Source organism: Furipterus horrens, unplaced genomic scaffold, assembly GCF_987537825.1.
Source record: "Furipterus horrens unplaced genomic scaffold, mFurHor1.1.pri manual_scaffold_6, whole genome shotgun sequence".
NCBI lineage: Eukaryota > Metazoa > Chordata > Mammalia > Chiroptera > Furipteridae > Furipterus > Furipterus horrens.
In genome coordinates, this window is record NW_028327176.1 from 61,069,621 (window position 1) to 61,094,778 (window position 25,158).

General features: G+C 39.5%; 1 protein-coding gene across 2 annotated transcripts in view; it reads left to right on the forward strand.

Moving 5' to 3' along the window:
- The window catches only part of CTNNA2 (catenin alpha 2), a 1,309,400-nt gene that overhangs the window by 465,432 nt on the left and 818,810 nt on the right, over positions 1–25,158 (forward strand). For both annotated transcript variants that reach the window (XM_090281609.1, XM_090281608.1), the window contains exon 7: positions 13,386–13,589. In XM_090281609.1, coding sequence (XP_090137735.1) covers positions 13,386–13,589 — 204 coding nt within the window. The remainder of the gene's footprint in view (positions 1–13,385; positions 13,590–25,158) is intronic.

Below are 25,158 nucleotides of genomic sequence, written 5' to 3' on the forward strand. Positions count from 1 at the left end.
CAGACAGGGGACTGATCTCCAAAATATATAAAGAGCTTATATGACTCAACATCAAAAAAACAAACAACCCAATTAAAAAATGGGCAAAGGACCTGAACAAACACTTCTCCGAAGAGGACATACAGAAGATCCATAGATACATGAGAAAATGCTCAACATCATTAACCATCAGGGAGATGCAAATAAAAACCACAATGAGATACCATTTTACACCGGTCAGAATGGCCATCATCAACAAATCAACAAACAACAAGTGCTGGCGAGGATGTGGAGAAACGGGAACCCTACTGCACTGTTGGTGGGAATGCAGACGGGTGCAGCCACTGTGGAAAACAATATGGAATTACCTCCAAAAACTAAAAATGGAACTGCCTTTTGAACCAGCAATTCCACTGCTAGGATTATACTCGAAGAATCTTGAAACCCCAATTCAAAAGAACTTATGCACCCCTATGTTCATAGCAGCACTGTTTACAATAGCTAAATGCTGGAAACAGCCTAAATGCCCATCTGTAGATGAGTGGATCAAAAAACTGTGGTACATTTACACAATGGAATACTATGCAGCAGAAAGAAAGAAGGAACTCCTGCCATTTGCAACAACTTGGATGGAACTAGAGAGAATTATGCTTAGTGAAATAAGCCAGGCAAAGAAAGAAAAATACCATATGATATCACCTAATACAGGAAACTAAAGAACAACACAAACAAACAAACTAAATAGGACAAAGAGCAGAATAGCAGTCAATAGTGGGGAGGGAGGAGGGAGAGAAGGGGAATAAGTAAGGGAAGGGTTTAGTCAAAGAACGTGTATAAATGACTCTTGGACATGGACAACGGGGAGGGATATGGTTGTAGGAGAAGGGGTTGGCTGGGTGTGGCGGAGCAATGGGGGAAAAATGGGACAACTGTAATTGTAAAACCAAAAAATAATAAATAAATAAATAAATAAATAAATAAATAAGAAAACAACTTTCACCTTTCTTAGCAGCTTTAGGATGATTAATTCCTAACCAAAGAAAGACTCAGATATATTTCTTTTTCTTTTTGGTAGTAAAAGTATATTATAATGTCTGCTGACCAGTTTGAAAGAGGTAAGAAATTTTAAAATAGGATATATTAACATTTTAGAACTTTTCTCCCTGGTGGTTGTTCACTATTTTTTAACTGCCTTAAAGTATGAAAGAATCATGTACTGCTGCTGTTTCAGTGTTTGAGGTAGAAAAATGGAGGTTGCATATAGTTCCTCCTGGTGATTAGCACCATGCGTGCGGAGAGGTGCATGAGGAAAACAGTGTTGTGTTGTGGCTGGATCATAGACTTGGGAGCTACAGTGCATGCCTCCCAGTTCTAGCTCTGTCCTTTGCTCTGAGTGGGTGCCTGGACAATTTATTCACCTCTCTGAACACTTTTCTTGTTGAATCTAGTTAACATCTAATGTGGTTTTTGTGTGTGTGTGTGTGTGTTTTGTTTGTTCTACACTTCCTGTTATGGTAATTTTGGTGTTCCAATTTGATATACCTTGTATATCTGAAGGCAATTGATTTTACACATGAATATAGGTGTCTTCATGAAAAAAAAAGTTCAATTTGTAGTACTTTTTTGGTTGATTCTCATTTTTTTCCAAGTAAACAGCTGTAAAATCTGCAATCAGAGATAGCCCTCGGTATCCACAGAGGATGATTCCAGGACCCTCCATGATACAAAAATCCATGTATGCCCAAGCCTCTTATATAAAATGGTATAGAATGGTGCATACATTTGGTCTTATGCATCTGTAGGTTTCCAACTGTGGATGAAAAGTAGTTTTTGATCCTGGGATGGTAGAATCTGCAGATGCAAAACCAGTGGATACAGAGGGCCAACTTTATTTATTTAGTTAGTTAGTTTTGAACCCTCATCCAAGGGCATACTTTTTTATTTTAGAGAGGGGGAGGGAGGGAAAGAGAAAGGGAGAGAGACAGGCAGACAGACAGAAATATTGATGTGAGAGAGAAGCATTGATCGGTTGCCTCCCATAGGCAACCCAACTGGGGATCAAACTTGCAGTATAGGTATGTGCCCTGACCTGACCTGGAATGAAACTTACGACCTTTCAATTTACAGGGTGATTTTCCAACTAACTGAGCCACATGGGCGAGGGCAGAGCCATATATATATATATATATATATATATATATATATATATATATATATATTTCTTTTTTTTTTTAAAGCTACATGCAAGTGGGCCCATGCAGTTCAAACCCATGCTGTTCAAGAATCAACTCTTAATTTTACCTTCTTTTTTAAAAATTGAATTTATTGGGGTAAAATTAGCTAATAAAATTATATAAGTTTCAGATATACAATTTGATAATACATCATAAGTATATTATAGTTTTTTAAAATCTTAGTACTACTTAGTTCTTTCTCTATTTTACTTATGATTTCTAGAATATTCCAAGAAATATTATAATTTTTTTAATGAATTTGAAAATATTTTAAATTTGTCTCAGCATTAGCTAGATTGCTTCTGTTACTCTCTGTTGAGCCTGATGTAGCTTTTGGATTAAGATAGTTATAAATGATTAAGTACAGTACACTCACAGATATACACATGTAAGCCCACAGTTTATAGCCAATAACTTCCTAGCATCCAAACACAATGGACATTTTCAGCTTTGATCTTATTTGCCTTCTTTATAGAATTTCTTGCTGTTCTCCCTTGTCAACTATGGCCATACAACCTCCTGGGTCTAGTCAGATCTCTCTCACCATTCTTTACTGTGTCATTGGAGGGCTCTTTCTCTGTTATACATTGGTGGTTTCCCAGTGTTGTGTCTTGTGCTCACTACTCTAATCACTGTGTTATTTCTCCTTGGGAATCATATCCATTCTCATGGCCTCCACTTCTGCATTTATTCTGATGATAATGAGTCTTTATACCTGACATGTTTTTATGCACTTATAATCAACTTTCCACCAGCTTTTTTGACTTAAATGAATCGTAGGATTTTAAATGTGCTCTTCTTCATCTATCACAATTGTTCAAGGCCAGCAAATGTTTTCTTAAGGGATTAGTAGTAAATATCCCAAGGTTCATGGGTCATATAGTCTCCACCTTAACTTCAATTCTGCCATTGAGGTGTGGAAAGACCCACAGTATGTAAATGAATGGGTCTGTGTTCTAATAAAGGCATAGTTACAAAATAGGAGGCTGACTCCCCAGGATACAGCTTGCTGATGCCTGCATTGTTGATGTTATCCATGCTAAGAATTTAGGTTTTATCTTTGACATTTTCCTTCTTATAGCCTATATATCTTTAAATTGTTCAAATGACATTTTATTTTTATTTATTTTATTTATTTTATTTTTTGGTTTTTCAATTACAGTTGTCCCATTTTTCCCCCATTGCTCCGCCACACCCAGCCCACCCCTTCTCCCGCAATCATATCCCTCCCCGTTGTCCATGTCCATGAGTCATTTATACACGTTCCTTGACTAGATCCTTCCCTTACTTACCTCCCTTCTCTCCCTCCCCCCACCCCCCTATTGACTGCTATTCTGCTCTTTGTCCTATTTAGTTCATTTATTTGTGTTGTTCTTTAGTTTCCTGTATTAGGTGATATCATATGGTATTTTTCTTTCTTTGTCTGGCTTATTACACTAAGCATAATTCTCTCTAGTATGTTCCCTTCTCTTAACCTATACAAACACCATCTTGTACTCTTCCCATCTTTCTTCTGGGTCCCAAAGGCTTGGTAATGTCTCCCTTGTCTCCTACTTCTTGTCCTTCCAAAGCTGCCTTCCCCAACTTCCAGAGGAAACCATCTCAAGTCAAACAGTATTATGCCACTCCTATTTTTTAAAGCTCTGGATGACTGTTCATTGCCTCAACAATGTTCACAAAGTGAAAGCTTCCTCACTGCCGTAAAAGTCTCTGAAGGTCATGGTTGTGGGCCTCCTCACTGAATGTGTCTTTTATTCCTTTTTTGGTCCCTTCAGATGCTTGAAGAAGCAAATGCCAATAAAGATGGGGTTAGGCATGTAGCACAAATTGCCTGTGAAGGAAAGAGTGAAAGAGAACCAGCAGAAATAGCCTGAGAGACCTTTTTGACTGCAGCACAGGTCAAACACTTGTAAAAGGAGAGCAAGGAAAAAAAAAAAGAGGATTCATGCAAAGAGCCTCAGCAGTTTTGAGAAAGTCTAGGTCAGGCCAACGAGGAGTCCAGAGCAGGAGCAGAGCTTGCCTGTTGGAGAAACCTACATTGGGGAGGAATGACCTGCTTGTGCTCAGTGATTGATAGTGGTTGCCTGGGGTCAAGTGTGGGTCCTTGTGAAACTAGTGTGGATCTAAAGGTCCAGAAGATGGAAAGATTGATTAACCACTCACATTGTAGTTTCTCTCAAAGTAGAGTTGCTTGAGAAACCTTCATGATACCATGCTTGTGACTTCACACTTCACCCTTCAGTTTCAATGAACCTCTTCTACCATGTTCCCTCTCAACTTCGTGCATTTGTTCCCACTTCCTATTCTGTCTTCATTGCCTCTTCCTGCTCCTGACTTTGATTGGTCAACTGTTTGTTCACTCTTGAAATCTTAGCTGAAGAGTAATGGTCTCCAGAAAGGTTTCTTTGCCTCCTGCCTTCCAACTGTGCAAATTGCTATTACTCAATCTTTTCTCTACATCATTGGGACATTTTCCAAATTATAATTAGTTGTACATGTCTTTGCTTTTGACTAGACAGTGAACCTCTTGAAATAAAAGATTATTCTGTCTGTGCCCTCAGGTATCCACAGTACCTGGCACCTATCTGTTGAATGAATGGCTGTATACTTCATTATCCATCTGAAGGGCAAAATGATCCGGATGACAGATGATACTTATGTATTTATATTTGGTTTAAGAGAGTTTCATAGTTTTTAAAGTAACAGATATATATTTATAATTATTGTTAATTAGGATTATTTCAACTTAATGTGTACAGTCTGATACAATGGAAGTCACACTGGGCTAAATGGGAAAAAAACCTGTATTCGAATCCTGTTTTTTTCATTTCTTGGCTGAATGTCCATGAGACAATATCTCTGGCATCATTTGTCACGTCAGTAAGATGGGGATAGTAGTATCAAGGACACAGAATTGTGGACCTATCACACCATTTGTAATGCATTCCCCTTCTTGCTTTTACAGAGGTCTCTCTGCTGCCTTCAATTGTATAAGAGCCTGCATCAAGCATAACTCAATGTTCCTTTATTGTTCTGAACTTTTAGATCACATCACTCCTTGTAGCGAGAACGGATGATAGGTGTGATTTAACGATTGCAGGTTTAACAATTGCCTGTTCAGTGAGTACAGGTAAATGTATTATTCTGAGAGGTAGTTTTAAACTATATGGTCTACTGATTTATTTCAAGGTTAAATTATTATAGAGTTCAACCAAGGAAAAAATGGGAAATCACTTATGTAGAACAAGAGAGACCATTACAGAACTGACTTGATGACAGAATAGAATCTTAGCTTCCTTTGGTTGGGGATGCATTATCGTGGCTTATTTCTTTAAGGCCATGCTTTCCAATTGTCACTCCATAAATTACAAGAATGAAAACAATACTATTTTAAAGTAAAAATGTTACTAAAATGTAAGATAATTAAAATTACAAAACACAAAATATGAAAGTCAAATAAGTAGAATGAAAATAGACAAGATAAAATAAATGAAAGTCTTATTTTAAAAAACAAAAAAGATAAAGTAAGAAATGTAGGCCTACAATTTTCAAATGAAGTAACGTGACAAGATAAGGCAGAAATGAAAGATCAAAAATATTTTTTAAAATTAATGAGTTTTAAGAATGCAAACAAGAGACAGATATTTAAAATATAAAATCTCAGTGGACGAAAATAAGTCAGTACAGTTGGAAATAGCACAGAATCCTCTCGCAGAAGCACACCTTTATCATAGAGGGAGAGACAGGGAACCTCGGCCTGCACTTGCTGTGTTTGGTACTTAAAATATTCTCTCAGTGACCAGGAAGGGAAGCGAATTTTGATCCTGCATTGGCCACTGCTGCTGTGCCCCTTTCCATCAGTAGAGGGCAACCGCACAAAGAGGTGAGGCCGGACTGTGCTGATTTAAGAAAAGGAGGCAATGTTTGCTCATCTAAAATGACCCCGAAGTGTGCTGGCAAAGAGTACCTTCCTAGATATTTATGTTTTTTGTCACTTCGGAATAATGCATAAGCTAATACCCCTTCCTCACTTCACTTTGGCTTTATACTCTTTATGTCTTGCTCAGGATTCAGCTCTAAGAGTTTGTTTTTTTTTCCCTATTACTTCAGCAACTATAATTTTTTCCTCTAAGCACCTGGCTTCATTTGGTTCTGTTGTTGTTGTTGTTGTTATTATTATTATTATTATTATTTGGTCTGTCTGTTTTCTTATTCTTTTCTCATATTCTAAATCCTGTTTGAGATCTGGACAGTTCGCTGAACACAGACACACAGACACACACACACACATTGACAACCAATATCCCCTCCTATGGCACACACATATATTCCCCTTTACACACTACACACAACCCAAACCCACCCTCTCATAGATAATACACACAGGCAATCCATACCCTCTCACCACAGACACACACACACATGCACACACACATGCACATGTTCACTGCCCTTCAGCTTTATGCCTTCTATCTCCCCTTAGTGGCTTCTCCCCTCCAAGCTTTCACATCCATCATTGCAACACACCCCATCTCCACCACAGGTGTAGATTGAAATGTTATAAATTTATTTTTTCTGGAGAGAATTTTAAGAAAAGCTTTTCCCTGTGATCTATAAATAATGAATAATTCCATTAGAAATCTGATGAATAATATAACTTTTATGCAGGGTTTTTTAAATTCAGTGTTTCAGCGCATTCACTTTTCTGACAGCCTTGGGCCAGGGCAGGTGGGAAGTTCATTCAGCTGACACTGCAAGTTCCCTGTTGCTACATTTCCCAAAGTATGTTCCTTAGATTCTCATAGATAATGCATGCATTTTAAAGGAGGTTTAAGGAATGCTACAGTAAACTGACTTCTTTAATGCCGAGCTCCCCAAAGCATTTCATGTCATAATTTGCTTTGGCCCACACAAGAGTTCCAAAGCATATTTAGCAACAAAAACTTATTTTTTCATCAAAACATTACATCATTAAACTCAGTGTTCTATGGAAAATAACTTAGGAAATAATGTTTGAATGTCATTCATAAATTTTCCTCTGTTTTACAGACAAACTGTTTTACAGCGGCCCTCATTGAAGAGTTCAAATCTACCTCAGTGTACTTTTATCACATAGGCATTTCTTTACACTTTTTAGTCCGAAAGTATAATAAATAGCCAATAAATGATTCTTTAGAGTGCACTAGAACCTCAAAACAGAACAAATAATTTTTATTATGCTTTATATTGTAATGGGTTTCTGTGAGACAGTTCTTTGAAAATCAGTAATCTTTATAAAGGAAAATAGTCTAAGTATGTATTGATGAAATGTTTCTTTAATTAGATTATCTGTACTTATGCATGTTGCATGGTAAAAATATCACAATTGCATTAACAAAAAGCAGTAGAAATGAAGACAGAGAGTGACAAAGAGACAGAGAATTAAAATGGATCCTACTAGGAAGGGTTATTGCAGATGCACCTCTAGTACAGATAGCTGGTATAGCGGGAACACAACTCCCCTCAGCTTTCCTTTGGGAATCTCAGCTGTAATGATATGCCATGCAAACATCGGTTGTCCTGAGGACTTCACATGATTTTTTTGAAACTATTTGGAAGGTTACTAGGGCACAAAGCACAGGGTCTGAGTAACACTATTCTGAGTTAAGTAAAAATCATCTTCTTTGTAAGATTTAAGAGAGAACAAATGTGAGATGTGGTTTTCATGCCAAAACCTGCTACAAAATAGGTTAGCTCCTGTGTGCATGACTTTATCACTTGCTCTGTAAACTGAGGAGGGAACTTTGACAAATAAGCAATTTCCTAGGAAATCCAAGATTCCAGTGTACCACAGACCTGACCTGTGTTTAGTGGGTTTCTTTTTTTCTAAGTTGTCACCTGCTTGAACTCATTACTCAGGAATTCATAGTCTTTGTGCTGAAAAGATCTCTCTGTTATGGAGATTTACATCTTAACAGGAATTGAGGAATCAGATGCTTCAAGCACTAAGTCCTGTAAATACCTTAGGATGCTTTGGAGAGTTAAGGCAAACCTTCCCAGAGCACATAGCCCAGTCCTAGTTTGAAATTCGTCGGCAGCCGTCCGTCTCGAGAGACGATGGTGTAGCTTCTCAAGGGTCTATCTGCACCGCCGAGAATGGTTGTGCAGTCCGACTCGGGAGTGACACGGTATCTGTCTCCTCCCGTGTTGAATCGACATCTTGCGATGACGCTGAAGCTACAGAGCCTGGGCAGGGTGATATGGAGGGTCTGCTGTTGCCCATGCAGCAGACCCCCCCTCTCTTCGCAGCTGAAGGGTCCAAGGGAAAGACGGAGTCAATACAGCTTGGGTTCAGGTGCGCCGCAGGAGTTGCCGGTGTTGACTACAACGTCAAACCGCCTTAGGGACTCCGGCTCCGGATTTTCTGTCAGGGTTTACTCCCTTAGCCTTTCCCCTGAAGAGGTATGCCGCAAGGCAGTGGAGGTTTTTTGGAGTCAGAGTTTTCCTTCTCTGATGTACCCTGACTGGAAGATCGAACCAGCGACACTTAGCTCGCAGGCCGACGCTCAATCCACTGAGCTAAACCAGCCAGGGCCAAGTTTGAAATTAATAAGCAGTTATTGTATATTCCATTAGAAAAAAATCACACAAGTGTCTTATTCTCTCCACTCTTTAGCATGAAGCACTCTAGTAAGCATATAATAGGGTATTAAGCAAAGGTATAACTACCAACTCTTATTTGCTTTCCAATTATATTTGTAGGCAAGGTAATTATTCCATATATATATATATATATATATATATATATATATATATATTGCCCTGGCTGGTTTAGCTCAGTGGATTGAGCGTCGGCCTGCGAGCTAAGTGTCGCTGGTTCGATCTTCCAGTCAGGGTACATCAGAGAAGGAAAACTCTAACACCAAAATCCTCCGCTGCCTTGCGGCATACCTCTTCAGGGGAAAGGCTAAGGGAGTAAACCCCGACAGAAAATCCGGAGCCGGAGTCCCTAAGGCGGTTTGATGTTGTAGTCAACACCGGCAACTCCTGCGGCGCACCTGAACCCAAGCTGTATCGACTCCGTCTTTCCCTTGGACCCTTCAGCTGCGAAGAGAGGGGGGGTCTGCTGCATGGACAACAGCAGACCCTCCGTATTACCCTGCCCAGGCTCTGTAGCTTCAGCTTCACGGGAGAGGACACTCCAGCGTCATCGCAAGATGTCGATTCAACACGGGAGGAGACAGATACCGTGTCACTCCCGAGTCGGACTGCACAGCCATTCTCAGAGGTGCAGATAGACTCTTAAGAAGCTACACCATCGTCTCTCGAGACGAACGGCTGCCGACGATATATATATATATGAAATATATGGGGTATGTGTGTATATATAAAAATTTGATGAGCATTTAAGAAATAATGAACATCAAAGAAATAGTAATTGAGTGGCAACCCCACCATAGGATCCTAGAGTTGAAAGACCATTTTTTCCATCATCACCACTCTGGCCCTTGGGCTTTTGAGTGTGCACATACAAAGATGATGAGCATACTCTTTCTTGCAGCAAGCATTCCAGTTTGGTTAACCATTTTCCTTCTTTTGAGCAGAAAAAGGGTTCCCAGTGGAAACCAGCCATTGGACAAAATCAGCTTTACCTATCTATTTCATGCCATTAGTTATCACATACTTCATCAGACTCTCCTTGGTTTACTGGGAATGATATTCAAGTTGTGCTCCTATCCCTCCGTTTTCTACTTACTTGGTTCTTTTCTTTCTACATACCCTTGAAACTTGGTAGTAACTGGGTCTTCTCTGGCCTGCTTTTCTTGTTATATTTGGTTTACTAATATGCCCTTTGCTAACTTATGTCCAAATCTCCTGGACAATTCCCAGATCCTTATATAGGCTAATACATCTGAATTCTGGGTGCATATTTCTTTCCACTTCTGGACATCTCACCCACACATTTTCAGACTCATCAGGAGCCAAACTAAACTTAAATCCTCTATGATACCTCCCTTTAAGGAAGCATCTCCATGATTCCCTTTGCCTAGGCTCCTTCAGAACAAAGTTTATTGTGACAAATGTACACACATACACACACAGCTCCTTTTGTAGAACACTTGTTTTTGCACAAATGATATTAGTTCCTAGTGGAAAGTACACTGTGCTGAATATGCCTATCGGATGCTATTTACCCAAGTTTCAAAGGCATCCTGCTGTGGGTATCTCGGCTTCTCACGACGCGGACGTGATGTGTATAGCTGTCACCACCAATACATTCTAACTTGTTAATTACACATCATGTTCTTACTCTGGGGCTCTAAAATCTTCCTGTATCTCCCAAAAGCTGCATGAAGCAGGTATTCTTTAAAGGCTACACATTTTTTTTTATTGTTTATGCTATTACAGTTGTCCCAGTTTTTCCCCTTTTTCCCCCTTCTCCACAGTCAATCCCCACATTGTTGTCCATGTCCATGGGTAGTACATATGTAATATGTCTAGTCCCTTTACCTTCTTTCAACTGGTCTGAACCTCATTTTAATCAATCAATTAATTAATTATTTTAGGGGGCCCTGCTCTGTAATAATTCCCGCCTCTCAGACTTAAGACCCTTTATAATCTTTTTTTTTAGATTTTTAAAAAATATGTTTTATTGCTTATGCTGGTACAGTTGTCCCAACTTCCCTTCCCTCTGCTCCCCTCCACCAGGTGGCCCCTCTCCCTCTAGTTGCCCACCCCAGTCCATGTCCATTGGTTGTGCATATTGTTCTTAACCTCTTCCGGTCTATTCCACTCCCTCCTACTATGCTTCTTAATTCCTAAACCATCTCTCTCCCTCTCCCCGCTTCCCCTCCCTGCTGACCTCCCCCAAGTACGTTCCCCATACCTATAGTTCTTTTTCTACTCTCGTTGACTATTTAGTTTTCCTTTGTTTTGATTCCCTAGCTTCTGTTGTTGGTTCTTGTGATGCAGTTTTCGTTTGAACGTGCATAGTTTTGATCCTCCTTCTTCTAAACCAGTCCCTTTAACATCTCATATAATAGTGGTTTGAGTCTAATGAACTCCTTCAGTTTTATTTTGTCCCAGAAGCACTTATCTGCCCTTCTATTCTGAATGACAGTTTCACTGGATAGAGTATTTGTGATTGTAGGCTTTTGATTTTCATTACTTTGAATATTTCTTGCCAGTCCCTTCTTGCCTGCTGGGTCTCTCTTGAGAAGTCAGCTGATAGTCTAATTGGGACCCCATTGTACATGATTCTTTTCTTCTCTCTTGCTGCTTTTGAGATTCTCTCTTTATCTTTAATTTTAGACAATTTGATTATAATGTGTCTTGGTGTGGTTCTCCCTGGGTCTAGTTTTTCTGGAACTCTCTGTGCTTCCTGGACCTGTAAGTCTATTTCCTTCCCCAAGTTAGGGAAGTTCTGCTTCATTATTTTTTCACATAATTTTTCAATTTCTAGTTCTTCTTCACCCTCTGACAATCTTATAATCCAAATGTTCGATCTATTATAGCTGTCCCAGAGGTTTCTGCTCTTATCTTCACTTTCTTTTCTTTTTGTTTCCTCTTTTTGCACTGGTTGACTGTTTGTTCCTTCTCTATGTTCCGGTTTGTTGATTTGATCTCTGGATTTTATTTCCTCACCACCTGTCTCGTACGTGTTTTTGTTCTTTTCAGTATGAATGGTTTTCTTTCCTTCCCTGTCCTTTTCCAAATCTTCTGTTAATTCTGTAAGCCACCTTATAACTATAGCTCTGAACTGAGCCTCTGATAGGTTTCTTATTTGTTCATCTGTCAGGTTCTTCATCTGCTGCCTGGTGAGCTGTGTCACCGGGATTTCAATCATTGTCTCCTTCATTTTGACAGATTTGTGTTTTGCTTTTGCTTCCTGGGCAGGCTGTCGGGGGCCGAGCCCCGTGCACTCATCACTACCCAGTGACCAACGGTGATCCCGACCTTTCCACCACACTGTGGTGCTTTATGTGGTGGCAGGGGTCCAAGATGTGTTCCTGCCTACTCTCTGCTGGAAGACTGGGATCCATTCTCCCGCCCTCTGGGCCTCATCGTCTGATGCAATGGGGAGGTTGCCTTTCCCCGCTTTGGGGTTGCAAGCTGCCAGTGCTTGACTGTGGCAGGGACTGCTCCCCTTGCTGCTGTCCCTGCTGCTATCGAAAACAGCCCCACCTGACCTTTCCGTTCTGGTCCTGATTTTGCCCCTCCTACCCATACAAGCAAGCACAGCTGGTTTATAACTTCATACGTTGGGCTTCCATGCAGTTTTATTTTCTCGAATTTCTGGTTATCTTTTGTTTTGAGGTAGTTGTATTCCTTTCTAGTTGTAGAGGGAGACCAAGTGTGTCCATCTAAGCCTCCATCTTGGCCAGAAGTCCCTTTATAATCTTATAAAGGACAATAGGCAAAGGTCTCATGCTCCTCTATCTGCTTCAAGCTGGACATGGTCATCGTTCTACCTACCCTTTGGTCCAGAAATCCCTAATAAGAGTGGGGGTGTGGAGGGGAGGGTGGCCTTCCCACATGGGGAAGGATCTTGCAGACTCCAGGTCAGTTGGTTGTCCCTGGACAATGGCATGCTCGGTTTAACAGGCTGGTATCCTTGTTGTATTCCGGTGGCAACAGATTTGGCAACAGTGTTAAAAGATATCATTTAATCCATAACCACTAGATGACAAAAGGCAGGGATTAATTTTTCAATGTCCCACATTAGGAAAAAAAAAAGCTTCTTTGGAGGAAGCTGTGCAAATCATGTCACACCTGTCCAAAGCCCTTTTTACCCATTAAATTTAGTTTGGGCTGAGGGGAATATTTTAGGTCCTCCCACCCCCAGACCTCTGGGCCCTTTCTGTCCAAGCTGAAGGCTACACATTTTTTAAAATGCCAAGCCACTCTTACCATCTCACTTGAAAAAACTCTTCAGTTGAGATCGCCTTTGCCAAGAACACATTCTTCAAACAAGATGCTCTGTTTTCTCCCTAAGAATTAGATGTAGGGTGCACTATCTTTCAGAAAGTTGATACTTTATTAAGACTACTTTAGGATTTGTCTAAGTGACTTCTCTCTTCTCCACAGAGAGTCTTGTCCTGGCCTCGGGTATTTCTGGGGTAGGAAACAGGGTACGAAGGCTGGCATCTTTTCTCCACTGATTTTTTTTTTTTCTCATTGTACTGCTTTCAGAATAAGATTATCCTGGACCCCATGACGTTCAGCGAGGCCAGGTTTCGGCCATCCCTGGAGGAGAGGCTGGAGAGCATCATCAGTGGGGCTGCGCTCATGGCCGACTCCTCGTGCACGCGTGATGACCGGCGTGAGAGGATTGTGGCTGAGTGCAATGCCGTGCGGCAGGCACTGCAGGACCTGCTCAGCGAGTACATGAACAACGTAAGTCCTGGGCCGGCCATGCTCATGTTGTGGTGGACTCTGGTGCGCGATCTGGGGACTTGGACAACATGAAAAGAGGACAGGTGTTCCACAAAGATAGCTGAAACCAGAGAGCAGGTTTGGGAGAGTCTAATGTTGTCTCAGGATGCATTTTCGTATGGAAGCAATTAGTGGAGAGGAAAATCTTTTTAGGAAAACTTTAGTTTTTTACTTGAGTCATTTCTTGGTCCCTTTAGTGGCTGGTCTTTGATTGAGGTAAGGTTTCAAATGGTAGAAAGAGTTGGTTAATGGAAATAACTGAGAATACATTCATGTCCTCATTTATAAAGAATACTTCCAAAGCCAAGGATAGCTATAGTTGCTAATCTTTGATCTTAAGAGGGATTTATAGGTATAATAGCTTTTAAGTATTTTTTGCATGTTTGAATAAGGTGGAAATATTCTAAGTGTGGTAGAACTTGTAGGAAGTTTATTGATTCGTTGTGCAATTAGAAATTCTTGTGAGAGGGAGGCTCCAAGTTTTCAAACAGGTAGCAATGGTATCTACTTGTATTGCTGCACAGATAATAGCTGTCCTCTCCTGCAATTATAAAATGTGTCAGTTCTTGTAGACTGAAAACAAAAAAAAAGGAGATAAAATCAATATTCTTTGCTTTGAAAGACATTGAATCATTTTGTATTGATTTGCTACTTTTATTCAGCAACTAAGAAAGACCTCAAGTTACTTCTATGCTGGACTCCTGGGTGTGAGAAAATTTAGCAGAAAGTGGGAAAAGGTCAGTGAAGTGAGGTCTCGACATTACATGTTGAACCTACCCTGTGTAGTGGTCAGGTAGGGAATAGGGACATTGTATCTGGTCACAGCTTTTGAAGGCCAGCCTGGATCCTGCTAGAACACTCTGAGGCAATTCTGAGATATAGTAACCAGTCCGTGTCCCTCCCAAGAGCCCTATTCTTCTTACCAATTCAATCACTAAGTGACATGTCACCCACAGGTTAAGCCAGAAGTCAGTATGGGTAGGAATGGCACTGTTCCTGCTGGGCTCCGCAGAGAACTTTGAGCTAGAAAACAAAAAGATAGAGAATATCCTACACACTGTAAAACAAAGTCTGTTTTCTTTTCATGAACCTTCAGATTCTTTGATTTTGGGAGACTCACTCCTTTTCAGGGCACAAAGGATAAAGTGTGGATGCCTCACATGGTACCCAGCTGCGTATGAGAACTTCTCTCTGAGGCACTGGATGGTCAACACTTTCTGTGCCTTTGGTCCACAGTGCTATGCAGGAGAAAGCTAGAAATGTTGTTTGCCAATGCCTCCCACCCTGCATGAATCTTTGGAATAGCAGACTTAACAACAACAACAAAAAAGAATGCTTATAAAATTTAGTATTCTATTTATTGTTGCTTTGAACAGAATAGCAACAGGCTAATTGCTTGTATGTGGGATTTGGTTTTATATTAACATGTGCTGGTAATTTCTGTCAGAGAAGAATCATTGCCAAAGAAGGAAGTAGCAACTGAAAAGATCACACCGATGGTTAAGATCTCAATATAAATAAATAAATAAAAAGATGTTCTAGTGAATGGAGATTACAGATGTGATGAAAGAAGGGTTGATTGAGATGTGACATGTGATTTTTGGTTTGGTGTATAGAATCCTGTTCAAGTAGAGTTTTTTATTTTCAGTGTAAACTCATTTAGATCAGCAGAGCTATTGGATTGTATTTTATTGACTCTAGGTACTTGTTTCTCTTGTGATTCAGGAATGTTTTGTATTTTTACTGAACACTTGGTTTCTACTTTGATATGGTTACAAACAATACATAGGTGGGTTTAGTGTTTAAATTTAAAAATGTGCAAATTCTATTTACATTAAACCATAAGGATCAAAAGGAAGAAATGAAACAGCCCTTTTTGACTTTTATTGGGTTGGCCAAAGAGTTCTTTAGTTTTTTCTGTAAGGTAAAGACACTTTTTTTTTTTTTTCATTTTTACCAATAACTTTATTGACTTGGATATTTTGAATATGTCGGCTATCTCCTGCATTGTATAATGTTGATTGTTCCCAATTAATGTATTGATTTGATTTCTATCAACTTCAACTGATCTACCTGATTGTGGAGCATTGTCCAGAGAGAAATCTACAGCACAAAATTTTGCAAACCATTTTTGATAGGTTCAGTCATTTAGTACCTTCTCCATATAATGCACAAATCTCTTTTTGTGTTTCAGTTGTGTTTTTACCTTTCTTGAAATAATAAAAAATGATATGCTGAAAGTATGGCTTATTTTCTTCCATTTTCAACATTAAAATACCACACACAAATTACCAATTTTGATAAGTTTGTATAAAATACACACTGATATGATAGCTATAAAAAAATAACCTAACAAAATTGTTTTGAATATTGTTAAAGACAACTAAGCACTACTAGAGCCATATAACAGGAAAACCCAAACAAACTTTTGGCCAATCCAATATATAAACTGTGTAAAATATTCTTGACTTTACACATCTTTGGTGATTGTAAGGTAAAATAGGATGCAGCTAGACAAGTTCCATAATCCTATTCATTGGTCATTTCTACTGCCATGATATCTCTCTCTCTTTCTCTCTCTCTCTATATATAGATAGATAGATAGATATCTATATCTATACACACACACACACACACACACACACACATATATGTATTTTAATACAACTTATACTAATATGAAACATATACACATCTGTGTCCTGATTGAAAATTCTCCTGTACTTAACAGCAACCAAAAAATTAGTAAGTTGTGCATAGGCTGTTTTAATAAGATTTTTTTCAATAAGCCCTGAGAATAAAGGTACTGTCAAATTGTTCTACCTTAGACTTTCATCTTGATGTTCCAGGCACTATCATTAGGATAAATAAGCCATTAGATTGACAAGTAAAAAATTAAAAATTGACAAACTGACCATTTGGATTCCAAAAGTCTCCTGATCAGTCTTTGATGAAGATTTAGCTTATAATTCTCACTTGTAATGAAGCTGTTCTAAAATCATATACATGCCAAGTGGTATGGAATGGAGAGAGAAAGAAGTGGGGAGAAGAGCTGTGTACTAAGTGATTAAGAAAAAGAAATGTGCGTGAGGCATGAGCCATAATATAGCCACACAGATTACACTGAGCTTCTCAGGATATCAGTTGTGTGTTAGATATTTCCACAAAAGTATATTCAAATAAATGAATGTGTATATATGACTTGAAGATGTAACAGAAATTGTGCACTTGAAAGAAACTGTGGTATGAAGTAAGAAGGCTGGGTGAACAGAATCACATTATAAAAATTGTGGTTAGAATGTGGCCTTGCTGGAAAAGATGGTTGGGATAGTTTTAGGAAAGCCTTGGGTGGCCTTAATTTGTTTTATCAAGTTTATAAGGTAGTTCAAAGTAGGAAGAGTCCTAAGAATAACCCTTCTTTAAGTAGAACATCATTATTGTACACATGGGAAACTAATGGACAGAGACTCCTTTTCAAAATGAAGTGTGGCTTTGGAGTAATGCCTTCAGTGTAACTGTTGGAGTGTTATGCTGAGTACTATAAATACTTCCAAACTGTAATAAACACATAAACTTTTCTCTGAAACTTGTAACTTTATACAGCCCTTTTCCTGTGGCAGTAAAACTTTTCTTTGCAGAAAAAATCTTAAAATGGACCCCATGATAGAAAACAATTGAACATGTTACTTTACTGATAAAAACTTTGTGATGGATTTGAATTTAGAATATTGTAGTCATTAAACAAATATATATTGTTTGCCTGGCTATTTTGTGCCAGGCATTGTGCTAGGCTCCTGAGGATACAGATGGGAGCAAAACAGACAAAATTATCTCCTCTCATGGAGCTTACACTCTAGTTGAGAGAGACAGATGATAAATAAATAATTTGAGCAGGAGTTAATTTCAGACAGTGACAAGTGAAACTGGAAAGTATAATACCTGGAGACAAGGAGCATGGCTACAGCAGTAAATAGGATGGGTTAGAAAGGGTTCATGGAAATGATGACATTCCATCAAAGAGCTTCTGGAGTTGAAGGAGCAGCAAGGTGAGATGCCGCAATGCAAGAAGAGCGTGTGGGAGCTTAAGGAACCTTCATGGAGAGGCTCACGTGGCTGTTGCCAGTGACTTGGGAGGAACAGGGGAAGGGATCTGCCGGGTAATAAGGTGTCAGACTATGTCTTCTGCATCATTATATAGAATTTGACTTTTACTTTAATGGAATGGAAGAGTGTTAGAGAGTGTTGGGCAGAAAATACCATGACTTAGGAGTTAAAGACAGGGCATAGCACTATAAGGGTAAAACAGCAAGAGGACAGGTGAGGAGATATTGGAATGATTCGTGAGAGTATGGAGGCTTAGGCCAGTGGTGGCAGTAGAGGTAAAGTGCTCAAACTCCCACTTTATTTGAAACAAAATTTGCTTAAAAAGTAGCTAGTGAGGGCAATGTGTCTGTTGTGCAAACCTAAAGTGGACACTGCTCAGTGAGGATGACAGTTGCAGGGGTCTCAGTCCCACCAACATGGTATCTTCAGTTGATCTCTCTATTGGCTTTTGATTGCACAGAAAATTCTGATTGACTCAGATGTAGTAACGATTTATAAATAGCACCTTTTTCAATGCCTGGATAGTCTGCTAGCAGACTGCACTTAACAAGTGAGTTTAGTAAGGAAAAAAATTGTTTCAAATTTGTATCACCAAAAATATCCAAGTATGGGTTCACATTCTTAAAAAAGACTGGAAAAATATAATACTTATACCAAGTACTAAAACTAACTCAGAATGATAAGGAGATACATGTGGCTGTTACTTCTTTGTGCACAATTCACTGTTAGGCCTCAGGGAGCAGATGTGGTGAGCAGATGCGCCCAGACCTCATGTGTCGTGGTGCAGTGCAGCCCAGTTCAGCTTTCTCTGCATAGACACCGTGCACTGCTCAGGATTATTTTTTGAAGACTAATGCAGAACTACTCTTTTCCTAATCATACAATTAATGTTTACCTGTTTGCACAATGATGACAGAGGATCATGTAGTGGTAAGTAATGACTTGCTGGTCTCTTCTGTATAAAAATGTGGCAGGTTATTTTTAAATTGTGTTTTTATAAATAAGAAGATGATATATTTTTACAAAATACTTAAATACAACTTTTTTTCAAACCTCTTGAAGCACCTCAGTGAATTTCTGGGCACGATTTATAAAATGCTATTGTAAAGCATGGGTTAAATTCAGGTGGCAATGCGTTGATGTGGGACCATATACACACATTACAAGTGCCTGAAAGGTCATTGCCATAGGCTTTGCTATAGAGTGGAAATTAATGTAAAGGGAGTTCCTGATGGATGTTACTTGTCAGTGGTTGAGGTCTGAAATGTGGTCTTAAAAGGCCATTTCCAGCATAATTCTGGGGCTTACGCAACACCAAGGCTCCAGCAAACAACACTATGCGAATAATATATGAAGCGGTACCCAGGGCTGAGGGAGCTCTGAAATAGTGAACTTTTACACTGTTTTTTAATTTTTTTAATGGTCAAAAGAAATATATGTTTATTGAAAGGATTAGAAAATGAAGAAAGAATAAAATTTTATTTATAATCTCATCCCCTCAAAGGGATCTCATCCCCCTAAAAGAGACCTTATTTTAGTAATTTTGTATGTATTTCTAATGTTTTTAAACTTGTATGACTGATACATTTATACACAACCACGCACATGTATATGCCTTGAGATTTAAAAAACTGAGCTCATTGTAATGGCATTTTGTAATTGTTTTCTTCCCTTAATATATTGTGAAAATGTTACCATATTAATAAACATTCTTCAACCTTATGTTTACTGGCTACATAGCATTATATTATATGAATGTGTAATAATTCATTTAGAAGCAATTCATTTTGAGAGTATTTTTACAGGAGAGTGTTGGAAAGGATATGTAGTGAAGACCTCACCTGCTGGCAGTCTAGAAAGCCAATTTAGACCTGAGCGTGACTAAAGAACCAAGTGAGGGTGCAGCTTTTACACTTTATGTGCTTTAAAAGGGGATTTCTGGAAATGTTGTGCAATGAAAATTTGATACATAAAATTTTAATGCCTCAGGTTCTATTTAAAACTATCTTATGTGCATTTTTCTGTAGCTTATTGGTTTTCTGTATAAATTTGGTTTTTATTTACCAGAATTTCTGTAAGTTTACTTTATATGATACTACCAAGTGGGCTCCAGAACAAGTAATGCAGAAATTCAATAGCTGGGTGTGATCTAGGGTCCCAGAGAAAGCATAGAAAGCTTATGGAAGATAGCCTTGTCCAGGGCAGGAAGGTAGGAGGATACTAAATAGTTGTTATCACTTAAAAAGGCTAATTATTGTTTAATATAATTTTTTTTTTCAATATTATTTAGGCATCCTCATTTCTCTGCTTTCTATTATCATGTGAAAGAGGGAATGAGATTCACAAACATTAGTCTGGCTGATAAGCTTCTCTAGTAAAACTTTTGGTTTAAAACGGAATACAAAGTAATCTTTAAAAATACTTGTGGGCCATGTCAGAGTTTGTACTGCCCAGACCTGCCCGTAAAGGCCCTCCACTTTAAGGCGGGATTAAGAGTTGTCTTAATAGGATTGGTACTTTCACTCATGGCTAAGATTTCTAATATCCCAGATTTGGTGCCTGTGGTGAGAAAAGTTTTACTTGCCTTCCTTATTTGCACCTTTTCTTATCACTCTCTCTTCTACTGTCACCCTTTAAATATGTTCAGTGCCCTTGTCTCTATTAATTTTGAGCTTCAAATCCATCTGTGCAGTTATGCTTCTCATATAAGACCTTTGCTCTATAAAGAAATAGTTTTTAAATTCCTTCTTAGTGGTATTTACTACTCAGGCATTGAAAAAGTACAGTTAGTTTACCAACCCTTTTTCTGAAGTCTAAGACTGTCCTTTGAATCTTCTCTCCCTAAGTAATTGGATTGGGATGGAAAATCTTTGGGTTCTGTGTGATACTTGCATCCTTGTATGATGGCATTTGCAACCCACTGGCTGACACTTTCAGGCAATTGTCAGTGTGACTCCCAGAGGTACCCCAGGGCTAGTACAGAGTAATGCAAATGTTATTTTTTTTCCTTGTCTTTCTTATATTATTATTGCATTTTTTTTCTAATGGCGTTCCACTGAGTTTGCTGTAATGGGATCTCAGAAAACCAAGGGAGTGTAATGGAGGGGCATACTCGGTGGCACTGATGCAGGCTCAGGCAGTGGGAGAATGCCCAACCCTGCTGGCAGTATATATTCCCTGGGGGAAATAATGTGGGTGAGAGTGAGAGAGAGTGTGTGTCAGGATCAAGCATCCCACAGAGCACAAGAGTGCTGTATCAGGCTGTGCAGGAGATCCAGACTTGCAGGTGGTTGCCTGGCATTAAGGTAATCTGGATGCAGTATCCACTGTAGCTATAGAGCACAGGTGTAGGTAACATCCATTCCCCGTGGGAATGTGACAAATCCCCTTGGTCTTAAAGAACCGAAGATGGTACAATTGTCCTGGTGGGAGACTTAGACCCTTTGGAAAGTCCATCATGCTGTACACATGTTTGCTATTACTTATTATTGGTTTGTGACATACACTTAAATGACTTATAAGATTCCAGGACAGGTAGACCTAACTAGATTTGTTTCCCTTGGATCATCTAGGTCAATTCTCATTGCAATTTCACATACCATTGGCTTGGCCAGGGAAGGTCCTTCGTGTATGAAACCTTCCCATGTACCTACTTATAAATAACATGGTGTTCAGCAAGATAAATAGACTGACTGTCTGGCCTCACCTTTCTGAACTGTACAATGAAGATAGCTGAGTTCACTTCACAGAAGTATTCAGGGATTAACTGAGACAATGGCAGTTGGGAAGCTCAGTGTCAATGGAAAAGTCATATTTGTTTCCTTGTTCCTCTCAATACTCTTATTTCTCTGTTCTGTTCACCTCAAATATAAGTTGCTTTTTGTAAAACTGGTCTTTTTGGATACAAGGAATATAGACAAAGTAAATGAAAGTGTCATTGGGAGTGACTGGTATGCCTGCTGATCCCTGAGCAGTCAGAGATGTACCTGGCTACGTGGCCCTGCCTAGAGGAATACTATGAACACCACTACTGCTAAGGATGTGAAGCGAACACATGAAAGCTCTTATAAAAGTAGCTGATTTTTAGAGGCCTTGGAAAAAAATCACTGAGGCTGCGCTTCTTGGAAACCAGAAGAGTAAACGTTAGGAGGACCAGGCCTTTCACTGGTTAGAAGTTGAGGCAGTGCAGCTTGTCTGAGTTAGTAGATGAGATGCCTTTCTTTTCCTGGTCCGTTGGGCTTCTGAGAAACAAAGGCCAGGTTCTCCATTAAGCATAGAGATATCTCTTGTTCTGTGGATCAGGGAGATGGACTAATATTCCAAGAGTATAAGCATGGGACAAATTACTGGTACAATTTACTAATATGGCCTTCTCTAGCTCCAAAATGTGATTCTGTAAGTCATGTATCTTAGGTTTGCTTGGAAGGGTTCAGAGTGGTCACCTAGAATATGGACGTTACCTGCTTGACCAACACCCAGGCAGGCTGAGGGACCTGCTTAGGGCATTTACTTCTATTGGAATCTCTTCAAAGTTGACTGGGATCCAGCAAAAAATTTATTGCTTAGTGTTGGGAAATACCCAATTAGCAAAAGTGAGGCCCAGTGGCTGGCCATCTCCTGAGCAGGCAAATTTGGGGAAAGCAAGTAGGCTTGGCATCAAAATGAGGCTCCTGTTCTTGGCTCTATACTGGATTAGGCCTGAGTGATGGAGGTCATAACTCCAGGAGCTCACTGTTGACTTTTCAATGAATGAAAAGCAGTACTGGGCAATCGCTACCTCTCTTCCACTCGTTCTCTTTGTTTCCTTTTCTCCGTTTTCCTTTCTTTCTTTCTTATGCCACCTGTGTGCCTCGTAGAATTTTTTAAAAGTTCTTTTAAAAGCATGGATGAACTCACAGGAATGTAAGGGAGTTACTCAGAGGCAAGAAATGACCAAAAAAAGAAAAAAACACCCAACAAACTTGAGACAGGTCTGCAGATTCTCCCTGGCCTAGACCTGGGTGTTAAATGGGACAGTGTGTAAAGAACAAAGGGCAAAATCTTGGACCCAGCTGGAAGGCCAGTCAGATTTAGGGACCTCAGTATAAAGCCTGGATTCTCAGACAGTGACACTATTAGAGCCTTATCTAAGAACATAAAACTTCCCTACAGAGAGAAACGAAGGTATCACATGCTGTCTTGGCCATTAAAGAGCAGAGAAACAACAAACAACAACAAATTCTCCCTTGCCATCAAAACTTTCTAACCACATTTCACACTCACTTTTGGGGTCAGGATCTATATTCTAGGGTGACATAAAGTTTATCCAGAATTTTATTTAAAGACACTATGTGCAGTGGATTGCCAGGTACCTGGCAGAAACAAATATCAATCCTTCCTGGAGGAACACACTTTAAACCCAGGCCTCAAAGAATTTCTATAGATAAAGTTACAAGAACCAGAAGTTGATATTCCAGAATATCTAAACACAAAATGAAACAAGCCACCATAAAGGGGAGTTAGCAAAAGAAACCAAAAATAGATCTAACCTATAAGGGCAGAAGGTTGGCAATTATTCGATACAGGTTATAAATTGTCTTTAAAGAACCTGAAGAGGGCGTTGGATATGTGATGAAGGAAAAAGAGAATGTCAGAATTGATTGGCAGTCTTGGAAATCAGGACTGGCCGTTGTATGGTAGAGTCATGTGGCCTAACCTGAAGGGGTGGGGTTGGTGGTCCTGCTTGCCACGAGCCTGGGATAAAGGGAAGAAAGAGGGAAGCTGACTGAAAGTGTCCAGTGTGATGCTGCCAGTAACCTCTTGAGCAGGAGCTGGTTATCTCTCATAGCAGCCTTTTGGTTGATACTGCTCACCTTATGCACAATGGAATGTTATAAGAAACTCTTCTTTGTGATGGAAAGAAAAGAATGTATTAAATGAAACAGGAGATGAAAGTAAAAATGTTCTTTAACAGCAAAATTGAGTTCCATACTTAGAATTTCTAACTAGCTTTTCTCCTTATCTAACACACCCCTCCACTGAGTCCTTGAAAGTTGTTTCTGAAACTTCCAAGGTCAATCAACATGATAAGGAAAGGCAAGTATGTTAGGAGACAGTCAGGGGCTGTCCTTGACTGAGTCAGTGAGCAGGGCTTGTTGACAGAATTGACTGCCGAGTCATCAGATTTGGCCATCCCAGTGAAGACAACCTGGACAGACAGCACAATCTACCAATTAATCTTCTTTGAAGAGCTGTTCTGGTGCGTCAAGGAAGACTGCGCAGAGCTGTAAGGGAGAGCAGGAGGCTATACCCCAGCACTGAGCTCCTGAGCCCGGATAAGCTTTTCCTTTGTGTTTTCAAAAGGTGTGGGAAACCCAGAACTCTGGGTTTCTTGTTCCTCACTGTGTTGTCCCTAGACAACCAACCTCAAAGGCCTTTATGCTTGGGCCTAATACTTCCTTGAGCCCATCTTGAAAAGCTTCTTTTGTTTCATTCAGGAAATTGTTACAGTCTACGAACTAAGTATTTCACTGGTGGGATGCTGCCCTATGCTTCAAACACACCAATCTCTTTGTTGCTTCAGCGACTTTGCACTTAACATCAATCTGACAGAAATATTCTTTCTCAAACTTGGCATGGATGGCTCATTCCCTTAAATTTCAGCTTGAATATATTGCTCTTAATCACATCATTATGTTAATTTAGGTTCTAGCACCTGCCAGCCTCCAAAATTGTCATCTCTTTGTGTAGTTGTGTCTGCTCCTCCACTGAAATTTAAACTTCCGAGGTGTGATTGATCTTATCTTGTTCACAATCCCCAGAATCTGGAGTATCTAGCCTGGAACAGTAAATAAATATTTTTGAAATGAATAAATGAATTTCTTCTCATCCTTCAATAATGATGATGATAATGATGATGATGATAAGAGGAGGAGGAATAAACAGAAGTAGCAGCAGCAACAATAGCCCATATGCTTTCTGTTTATTGAGTCCCATGTTTTGAAACAAAGGTATTCACTTTTTTTTTTTGTTCTACCACCTAGATAAAACTAAAATTAGCTGAAGTTAACTACACTTGGTTTCTCCATGACTCACGTTGAAGTACCCAGACATTTCCCTATAGATAGAGCTATATTTTAAAGCCCTGGCATAGGCTCACATCAAAGCTTCCTAGAAAGGCCTAAAATGATCTTAATAACCGCTAGTAGAGGCAAACATAATATGAAACATGTCACCGGCTTGCTTTTCATTTCAAAGAGCTCCATCAAGCAGTTCACTTAGTTCTTCCCTTTTAGGTGTTTCCTCCAGGATGGCCTATTTGGGCATGACTTTCCAGGGATGTATATGAGGGGCTGGAAGTCACTGGGCCATTTTTAGTACTGCAGAATTCCACAGGCTGACCTGATAACTCTGGAAGTTACTTAACTCATCATTTCCAAAAAGGCAT